The 9,673-nt window shown below is 40.6% G+C and overlaps 5 protein-coding genes across 8 annotated transcripts; 2 read left to right on the forward strand and 3 right to left on the reverse strand.

Annotated features, from left to right (window-relative positions):
• Positions 1-20: 20 nt before the first annotated feature.
• On the reverse strand, positions 21-1,292 carry GMF (Glia maturation factor). The gene is made up of 4 exons (XM_070211627.1): positions 1,152-1,292; positions 893-986; positions 638-828; positions 21-578 (listed from the first exon to the last, which is right to left on the reverse strand). Exons 1-4 carry the CDS (start codon positions 1,152-1,154, stop codon positions 450-452), a joined length of 417 nt encoding a protein of 138 aa, XP_070067728.1. The 5' UTR covers positions 1,155-1,292; the 3' UTR covers positions 21-449.
• Positions 1,293-1,592: 300 nt separating this feature from the next.
• On the forward strand, positions 1,593-4,381 carry c(2)M (crossover suppressor on 2 of Manheim). 2 transcript variants are annotated; one of them, XR_011417584.1, is made up of 8 exons: positions 1,593-1,991; positions 2,054-2,187; positions 2,241-2,527; positions 2,592-2,775; positions 2,830-3,217; positions 3,271-3,540; positions 3,606-3,704; positions 3,763-3,897. XR_011417584.1 is itself a non-coding variant. In XM_070211623.1 (8 exons), exons 1-8 carry the CDS (start codon positions 1,846-1,848, stop codon positions 4,075-4,077), a joined length of 1,833 nt encoding a protein of 610 aa, XP_070067724.1. In that variant the 5' UTR covers positions 1,595-1,845; the 3' UTR covers positions 4,078-4,381. The 2 variants fall into 2 exon arrangements, 1 of the variants encoding a protein (XP_070067724.1); XM_070211623.1 differs by adding an exon at positions 3,953-4,381 and having other exon boundaries at positions 1,595-1,991; positions 3,271-3,704.
• Positions 4,382-4,460: 79 nt separating this feature from the next.
• On the reverse strand, positions 4,461-5,808 carry LOC108068704 (BOS complex subunit TMEM147). The gene is made up of 4 exons (XM_017158431.3): positions 5,628-5,808; positions 5,385-5,523; positions 5,210-5,318; positions 4,461-4,985 (listed from the first exon to the last, which is right to left on the reverse strand). Exons 1-4 carry the CDS (start codon positions 5,699-5,701, stop codon positions 4,624-4,626), a joined length of 684 nt encoding a protein of 227 aa, XP_017013920.1. The 5' UTR covers positions 5,702-5,808; the 3' UTR covers positions 4,461-4,623.
• Positions 5,809-6,098: 290 nt separating this feature from the next.
• On the forward strand, positions 6,099-8,043 carry Syx5 (syntaxin 5). Of its 2 annotated transcripts, none has more exons than XM_070211626.1 (3): positions 6,099-6,142; positions 6,239-7,099; positions 7,158-8,043. In XM_070211626.1, exons 2-3 carry the CDS (start codon positions 6,424-6,426, stop codon positions 7,889-7,891), a joined length of 1,410 nt encoding a protein of 469 aa, XP_070067727.1. In that variant the 5' UTR covers positions 6,099-6,142; positions 6,239-6,423; the 3' UTR covers positions 7,892-8,043. The 2 variants fall into 2 exon arrangements, with proteins under 2 accessions (XP_070067727.1, XP_070067725.1); XM_070211624.1 differs by having other exon boundaries at positions 6,103-6,146.
• A 391-nt stretch (positions 8,044-8,434) lies between these two features.
• cni (protein cornichon) lies at positions 8,435-9,576 on the reverse strand. Of its 2 annotated transcripts, XM_017158482.3 has the most exons (5): positions 9,469-9,576; positions 9,224-9,415; positions 9,050-9,162; positions 8,845-8,988; positions 8,435-8,776 (listed from the first exon to the last, which is right to left on the reverse strand). In XM_017158482.3, exons 2-5 carry the CDS (start codon positions 9,371-9,373, stop codon positions 8,749-8,751), a joined length of 435 nt encoding a protein of 144 aa, XP_017013971.1. In that variant the 5' UTR covers positions 9,374-9,415; positions 9,469-9,576; the 3' UTR covers positions 8,435-8,748. The 2 variants fall into 2 exon arrangements, with proteins under 2 accessions (XP_017013971.1, XP_017013969.1); XM_017158480.3 differs by having other exon boundaries at positions 9,224-9,496.
• Positions 9,577-9,673: the final 97 nt, after the last annotated feature.

Below are 9,673 nucleotides of genomic sequence, written 5' to 3' on the forward strand. Positions count from 1 at the left end.
TAAATATCTCCTATCCCGTCTTCGGTTTATAATATTGAACACGTTTATTTATTTTGTCTATATAAAATGGAATATTCTTGTCATGTTTGCTTTTACATCTTTACAATAAATACATGTATGTAGAAATTTGGCAAGCACAGCTTCTATAAAGATTATTACTTAAATGCAAGAACTAAAATCACTAAATCACGCATAATTGTCGCATGCGCTCGTCTATATAAAATTGTCATTACGTTGTAAAAAACTTAGCTTGATTTGTGTTTTCTGTAGGTAAAAATTGTCGTATCTCAATATTGGTTTGTTTGGTATTGGTATGCATCGTTGGTATCGGCTTGATCCAGTTTTGAATATGTCTATAAAAAGCTCCAAAATCAATCGAAGAACTATCATAAAATATTGCTTTTGACAACGGCCCGGAATGATTACATCCAGAGGAGATTGTAGCCTCTCTACTTGAGCTTGGCTCTCAGCCAATCCTCGGTGAGTTCGTCCAGTTCGCGGATTTCGTAAACGCGAGTGAGATTCACTTCGCGCTGTAGAGCGCCCTTCGTGCAGGCGTACATCATCTGCAGTTCGATCTGAAATCGAGGAAATCAAATTAGTTTTTTTTAATATTTATGGCTCACTATAAGCTCACCTGACTATCCCTTGGAGTGTAGAAGATAAAGCACATCGGGTAGGAAACGCGCTGATCGTCGTGCACCATCTTGTAAGTATAGATCACATATCGGGGATGGTGTCCTGGCAATTGTTCCCTCAGATCGTCAACTGAAATATCGTCGATGAACTCATCCAGCACCACCGATTGCTTCTCTCGGTCAACTTTCACTGGAATGGATAAATACGGGGCTATAGAACTAGAACCCTTGTTACCATGGCAATAAATCCTTACATATCAAAGCCGCATTAGTTTTGCTCTTGCTGAACCGAAACTTCTTCAATTCCTCCAGAACTTCGTTGCTAATGTCGCATATTTTGTTATCACCCTGCAAAAAACCGATTTGAATGATTAATGAACTGGAATCACCAATGTTATCTGGGAACAGCAGTCGCCGATCGAAAAACACAAACAAAAACACGCCCACTCTCCTATATTAGTCATGTTTTCATTTTGGTAATTGATTTACGAAGCGTCCTCTTAAACCTCTTACCATAGCTTTAGTTCTCAAGTTTTGGGGGGAATCTGGGGATAGCGGATTCTTTGGCAGTTGTCGTCGGGTATTAGTTATCACTTTTCCTTTAGTAAATATTTAAATTTATCTGTCTGTTCTTTCCTTTATTTGGTTTTTTTGTTGTCTTTCCTGCAGTAAGACCGTTCTCTGAACGTCGAAACTTCTCACGAATTTACCGAAAAATATCGTAGATTCGTGAAACGATGTTCCTTAAAAAAATCGCATAGGCAAATTTAAAAAATAAGGTTTATGTCTTCGACATATATTTCGTTACATTAAAAATTTTAAATTTGAAATGTTGTTTTTGTAAACAAGATAATCTTCAAAACTAATAATTAGGATTCAAAATAGTTTTTACCTATTCGCCTATTTCCTATAAAATACAATTTAATATTAATTAATTTTTATTTAACTTTAACGACCTTACATTTTGATGTTCCCCAAACAGTTTTATCAATTGAATTTAAAACTTGTGCCTAACTTATTTAATATCGATATGATATTTTGATCATGTCTGTCACCTCTAGTGTCTTCAGGGCTGCGAAAAAAAATTTACCGTTGGCTGCACGGACTTTGTTTCGGGCGCCATTTTTCCAAAAGTTTAACTTTTTTGGAAATAACTTTGTAAATACCCAATCGGGGTATGATTTAAGTACTTAATGTAGTAGTTAGGATGGCGATACCTAAGCTGGACTTGGATTTGTTTGAGGGAAACATCCTCGATTCGTGCTGGAGAGTCGGAGGCCGAGCCCGCAAGTCCCACTCTGCCTTTGCAATCGATCGGAACGAGATCGAAGGGGTCGATATAGTGGCTTGTTGGTAAGTAAATACAATAACTATGTATTTATCCGAGTTCCCACACTAATTGATCTCCTTTTTAGCAATCAAATCATTGATTTAATAGAGGAACCTTGTTTGGAAGCCGGGAACAAGCGAAATGTCAGTTTTAAGGACATTTCGCGTTTGGCCTACGGAGCCACCGATATTTATAGATGCCAGGTGGACATACTTTTGGGTAGGAATTTTATTGAGTATTCGAATATGTTATGTTGATTAACATCCTTTTAGGGGACACCAAACTTTTGATGGAGCAAATGAAACGTACCAACTTGGATTTCGTTCTCACTACCACAAAATCTGTAGTCGTCAAGGAGTCGGAGAATCGAGTCCAACGCAAACGGAAGCGTGTGATCACCAAGAAATCCAAGATCACCGTCTCCAAACGTCCAAGATTGGAGGAGCCGGAACTTCTAAACCAATCTGCTCATAAGTATTTTAGAAAAATACTTTTTGAATGTCAGATGTGGCAATCGGAGTGCACACAACAGGTGCAGGTGGTCAAGGACTTAGACGAGGTGGGCCATTAAAGAAAACTGTTAAGCCCCTTCTTCTTTATATATTTATTTTTAATATCAACAGTCGGTTGAACCACTCAGAAGTTGTACGCAATCGAACTCATATCAAGCATTTACCTTTACCGAAGAGATTCAAATTCACCAAGATCAGAGCAATATTATACCAACTGATGGTTTTGGCGATGGCGATAATTTGGACCTAACCATTTTTCACGAACTTTTCCCCAAAGACGCCGAAAGGGAGTCCTGTAAGAAATTATCAATTTCAAAATTTCATTCAACTAATTGCTTTTTATCAACAGTAAAGCGTCGCTCTGTAACCCAGGATCCAGCTGACATTTTACCCGATAAAATGCCGAGACTGGACGAATTGGACATTTTCCAGGCTGACAATGCTATTATGACCCAAATCTTTCCAAATAACATTGAGCCAGCTGAAATAACTCAAATATGCTGTGAACCTTTAATTTCATCATTGGTTGAGCCTATTTCAGAAATAACTTTTAGTCGGCCAAAAAATTCTCGTAAGAGAAAGCTGATAGTAGACAAGCGCATTGAATACACTCAAGAGGAACTTATAAAGCATAGGCGCAAATATATGGATGATCATGTCTCGAAAGTGGTTCTAGTAAGAAAACCATCCGAACTACGAAAAACCCCAAATGAACTTCTATGTAAACTGAATAACAAGTAAGAAACAAATTATTGTTTGTAGCATTCAATTTTTGAGTTTTTGTTTTCAGTGTAATTTTTCCAGATTTTAAAAATTACACCGTCGTTAAATCAAGTGAAGAAGAAATGCAATTCGAGGCTGAAAATACCTTGAGAACCATTTTTGGAAGCGAATTTACGGACACCCTCTCAAAGGAGATTTTTGTTAAGCCAGCTAAAAAGAGAAATTCAAGAAATAAAGAGGAATATCTTAATCAGCCAGTTCCCCTTGAAATGGAAGACATTTTAACACCGCCAGTGCCTCCCATCGATGTAAATGAACCAATCAATAATAACAATTTGTACGCACAAAGTATACACTTTGAAAATAATAATATTAATCAGCCCGTTCCCCTTGAAATGGAAGACATTTTAACACCTCCAGTGCCTTCCATCGATGTACATGAACCAATCAATAATAACAATTTGTACGGACAAAGTATAAACTTTGAAAATAATAATTTTGGTGAGATGAACTCAGTCACAAAGCATGACAATCTAATTAAAATTTCAATTATTGACAGATACCCACAGCGTAATGATGGATCTCTTAAACATCTGGCGTAATAATCCAGAAATCACGGGAATCAACGCCAATGCTTTCATTAAATCCTTTCCAGATCGCATCAAGGCTTCTCTAGCCTTTCTTCATTTGTTGTGTAAGTTAAAAATAAAATAGGCAATAGGAAATACCAAGGAAATATTTAATTCCAGATCTAGTTCGGGACAACTTTATAGACATCTCAAAGCTAGACAACTCCATTGAAATGGACGAAATTACTCTAGGAAAAGAATCGGCTAAGCTCATAGAAAATCTTCTGCAAAACGAGTATTACTAAATATTTTTAAACAAGTCTATGGGACTATAAACTATTGTTTTCTCGGTAATCACCACAAATTTGGTATTTGTTAATTCTGTAAATGTTAATTCTTTATCATTTACTATTACGTTATCGTAGTCAAAAGTCAGCAATTCTCCTACTTTAAATATTTTGTACCATTTTCATCAACATCTCGTAGCTAAGCTAAGCAATTTTCTAAGCAATACTCGTTATCATAACTTCATTTTCATCTTTACGTTGTTATTGTTAAACTGGGCATAGATAACCAATATGTTATTATTTTTCCTAGTCTAGAAAAAAGTTAAAATATGTTGTACCATTGTCATTACCGTCTCTACTTTGAGATTGTTAAATTTGAGCCCAATAAAAATCGTTTAAACTTTGTTACTATTACGTTAGCATAGCTATAATTCATTAACATTTTGGGTAATTCTCTAAACCGTAATTGTTGTCTTCGTTACAAAATCTCATACTCTCTGTGACAACACCAAAAAATAAACAAATTACAAAACAAAAAGAATACAAAGTGTTTGGCACAATCAATTAAATGCCGATCTGCTGGGCCAGACCCGAATAGATGTGGAGCGTGCAGAATCCAATAACGGCGGCAACCAGCGCTTTCACAGCCACCGTCAGCCAGGGTCCAATGGTCAGGATGTGGAGCATGCCCTCCAGCCAAACGCCCTTGAAAACAGTCACCGCCAGCAGCAGACTAACCAGCGGTTTCAGCGCCTTGTTCAGATCGTGACGGGTGAACAGCCAGATGAGGGTGGCCGTGGTAATGTGCTGCACCAGGAGCACATTCGACTCCAGACACTTGAGTATGTAGATCCAGCTGAACTCGGTCCCTCGGGCTCCCACCCACAGCATAATGCCTCGGGAAAGGATCACCTCGGCAGTGGCCCCTGGAAAAGATAATATTATTAGTTATGATGAGGGAAATGGTTTAAATTCCATTATTCATTAGTTTTTCAAAGGTTAAAACTTATTAGCATGGATTTAATAGGTTTTTAAAGAAGTATATAATCTATGTATGCCTCAGCTACTCAATGGAATACAAACATTAGACTTCCGGTCTTCTAAATCTACCCTCACTATCGGCTTAATTAAGTTACTTGGTTCAACCTACAGCCAAGTCCAGCGGTAATAAGTTTGGAGTGTCCCTTGCCGGGAATGCGACTCAGGATGAGGGCGAATCCCAGCAGATCTGCGATGTCCACGCTGCACCTGAAGATCTCCTAAAATCAGAGAGCACACACAACTTAACCTTAATAATTTAAGTAAATAAAGATAAGCACACGCACCGCAAAGAAGTTAAACTCGCCGCTGGAGGAAGGTGCGTCCGAGTAGAAGAATGTGGCCAGTACGAGCATCTTGACGAGCTGTGTGAATATGTAAATGCCGCCCGCTTGCACGCACTTCCAGAAGGCTCCATATTCTGAGCTGTGAATAATAAAAAAGAACCGGGACAATTCATAAATATTTTCATTGACCTGGCGGAGCTGCGGACTTGGCAGTTTGCAAAGGCAATTCAGCGGGAAACTCACAGGCCGGAGTATTTGTAGGTGAAGTAGTACGGCGTCAGCAGGGCCACGCAATTTCCAAAGTGATACAGTGTCATTTTCTTTTATAAACTATGGCTATTTTATTTGGCTTAATTAAGAGAAGAATTAAAAGTTGAAAAGAAAAAAACTAGCGTTGCTCGCCGTTGGTTATCGATATGTGCATGTCAGTGCTGCCGGGGCTTATGGAGGGAAAATAGCTAGGGCTAGAATTTTACAAGCCAATATTGCTATAAAATAAAGCAATTATTTCTCAAACAAAAAACTTCAGTTTTTAATTGCTTTTAAGCTTAATCTTAGCTAAATAAATGTTATCCCATAAATGCAACATTTTTTAATAGCAACTTATTCTTAGCTGAGCTTAATATAGCTAGTTTTGACGGGAAAACAGAATGGCCGCTAGCTCTGGCGCCTATCGATAGTTGCTTAGATATCAACACGTCATCTGTCATCTGTGAGGTGTGTTCGTGTGTGTGTGTGATGAGTGTGTGCGGGTGCGTGTGAGTGAGTTTTCTGCAATCTTTAACAATTATTATGAATTTTCGACAAAACCCAAGGAAAATGCCTAAACAAAATCCAAATTATACTTTGTCTAGGACACACAGGACTGCCAACTAAGTGCGGAGCGGAAAAACGAACGCAAAACCAGTGCTTTACGAGAGAAAAACAAAGGGGAAAATTTCGCCAACCGTGGGAAAGTCCAACAGTTCAGATCGTTTCAGTGTGCATATGAGAAAACGGCAACGTCAACTCCCCGGGACAAGCTGCAATCTGAAATGAGATGCAAACCCGAAGACGCCTCCATCAAACGGACCAGCAGGATTACAGCAGCAGTACCTATACCATTCAAGAGGATCAGCAGGGAGGAGCAGGCGCAGGATCTGGGGCCACGGGAGCAGCTGGCGGATCAGTGGGACTATTAGCGCAGTCCCTGGTTCAACCACCGACTGCCCACGAGGCGGCCATCCACATTGGAGACACCAGCCAGTCGGGCCAGTCCCTTGCAGCGGCCGACTACTCCGACGACAAGTACGGCAAGGCGGCTCGCCAGTGGAACCTGCGAGCCTTCTCTGGCCAGGCACTGCGCACCTTGACTGCCGCCGCCGCCGTCGTGACCGGAAATCAACCGGGCGCCAACAGTTATAGCCAAAGTAACTACAACAGCTACAATCCCGCTTCCATTCCGACCAGTTCGCAGTTTTACCAGCAATCGCAGCAGGAGCTTGAGGAACCGGAACCCGAGCCAGAGATCTTCGTCATGGCCGCCCGCGATCGCACGGGCGAGTTCGCCAACGCGATTCGATCCCTGCAGGCACGCAACATCACGCGGGCCGTCAATATTCGCGATCCCCGCAAGGCCAAGCAGGTGCAGAGCTACTCGGAGTTCATGATGGTGGCCAGGTTCATCGGCAAGAACATAGCCAGCACCTACTCCAAGCTAGAGAAGCTCACCATGTGTACGTAATTAATTGAAATTAAGTTATTACCTTTATAATACCATACCATCCATTTCAGTGGCCAAAAAGAAGAGTCTATTCGACGACAGACCGCAGGAGATCCAGGAGCTGACGTACATCATCAAGGGCGACCTCAATGCGTTGAATCAACAGATCGCCCGACTGCAGGAGATTTCCAAGGACCAGCGGCGTCACACGAACGGCAAACACCTGGTGTCACATTCCTCCAACATGGTTTTGGCCCTGCAGTCCAAGCTGGCCAGCATGAGCACGGACTTCAAGCAGATTTTGGAAGTGCGCACAGAGAACCTCAAGCAGCAGAAGACGCGACGTGATCAGTTCAGCCAGGGACCAGGTCCGTTGGCCGCTCACACCGTCTCGCCGTCGACGGCCAAGCAGGGTTCGCTGCTCCTCAGCGAGGAGAACCAAGCGGTGAGCATAGACATGGGAAGCAGCGACACCACACCGCTCCTGTCGACCCAAACGCAGATGGCCGTCTACGATGACTCGGATAACTACGTCCAGCAGCGGGCGGAAACCATGCAAAATATAGAATCTACCATCGTCGAGTTGGGTGGCATTTTCCAGCAGCTGGCGCATATGGTAAAGGAACAGGAGGAGATCGTGGAGCGCATCGACACAAATGTGGCGGATGCGGAATTGAATATTGAGGCGGCTCATGGCGAGATCCTGAAGTATTTTCAGTCTGTCTCCAAGAACCGCTGGCTGATGATCAAGATATTCGGCGTTCTCATATTCTTCTTCCTGTTCTTCGTTGTTTTTATGTCGTAATCAAACGCCAGTTGCCCATTAAACGCCCCATGTACCTACCCTTGTATACAGCATTTTAAGTTAATCAAGATTCAATCACAATATTGTTTATTCCAAGCTGTGGCCTCCCGGAACGATTGTAAAATAAAGTTATAAATACGTACTAAAGGAAAGCGCATTTATCTGGAAAACTAGGGGGTGATTTTCAATGATGCATAAAAGTATGAACATTAATTTATTTTTTTAAATATATATTAAATTATTAATTCATTCCAAAATCATACCGCTTCTTATCTTTTAAATGTTTATACTTATGTTTCATATAAATATATTTTTATTTTTGCTCAATGTAGATAGTGTAAGAAATTTAAATATTGCTTAACAAATTACATGAAAAATGCTTGCTAATCATTATTGCCCAACTTGGTCAATATCTATGTTGGCCCTGCTGATAACGTTAAGTACCTTTCACAATCTTTATTATCTAAAGTGCTGGTTGCTCCATGTTCCTCGTGTTCAGTCAAAGACTCCGCTATCCCTCAAGCTAAACAGAAAAATAAAAAATTGGTTACTTCGATTTGACTTTTATTTACGCTTAAAATCCAACTACACACCAAGGATGCGAAATGCAAAATAATCAAAATAAAAACACATTACAATCTCTTACTGCAGACAATAGATTAAAAATTATAAAAAAAAAACAAAGCTGCAAGATGTTTTTATGGATTTACACTAGAATTTACAAGTGAAGTATTGTTCGCTGTTGATGGAGATTCCCCCCCAAAAAGGGAGTCTCTGCCCGAGTTATGACAACTAATACACGATGCGGATGCGCTGGCGCCAACAATGAGATCCCCAGGCAGCTGCCTCAATGCCCTCTATGTCGAGATGAGCGAATAAACCATGCTAAAATTAGCGAGAAACGTTAGACAAATGCAAGGAACCCGGCCACCCAGGAAATCAATTATAATTACCCGTATATGTAGTAGAAGAAGCTGATCAAGTAGACGGCCAGCTTAATCCAACCCTCGCGCATATTCCGCGATAAAGTGTCGGTTTTCAGGACCGTGGTGGGATCGTAGAGTCCGGGTCCAGACATCACAGGGCGGTTTTTGTAGCTAAAAGTTGCAGAACCATTAGTATATTGGTTACTTTTGCCTGGTATAATGAGTCACTTACCGCCAAATATGATAGGCTATGAGTGGTATGTTGATGCATAGTGAAAACCATTCACCGCAGAACAGGAAAAGTAAATTCAGGAAAATGTGCAGCAAGTACTCCGGTAAAACCAGCTGAAATACAATAATCTCAATTAAGTGACTAACTTCGAGGGTAAACACCAGGTTTACTGACCGGATTGAGGCTGTTGCACTGATCAATTGGGTTTTTGTAGTCGGTTTTCAACTCGTCGAACGCAATGACATGAAAAATTGCGAAAAATATTAAAAACGCATCGCCGATCAGCGCCACAATGTACGTAAAGGCGGTGAAGTTGAAGGCCATCTTGTAATGTCGCTGGAGCACGTCTTTCAGGTGCTAAACAAACTGACTTGCTAATTATTTACGTAAAATTCGGCTTTCAATTGTGGGAGACTCACTTGTTTTTTTACAAGGGCGGCGATGATGACAGCTGTGCGCCAGGGATGCATTAAATTCGAGGGACGTGCTGCGATAAATGGTCATACTAAAAAGGCGGTTAAAAAATAACAACTAATTTTTAAACAATTCTATATTTTAATTATTTTTTGAAATAAGCATTCTACGTATTTTAGGTATACGTATATTTAATTTTTTTTAAATATT

This window comes from Drosophila takahashii, chromosome 2L (genome assembly GCF_030179915.1).
Source record: "Drosophila takahashii strain IR98-3 E-12201 chromosome 2L, DtakHiC1v2, whole genome shotgun sequence".
NCBI lineage: Eukaryota > Metazoa > Arthropoda > Insecta > Diptera > Drosophilidae > Drosophila > Drosophila takahashii.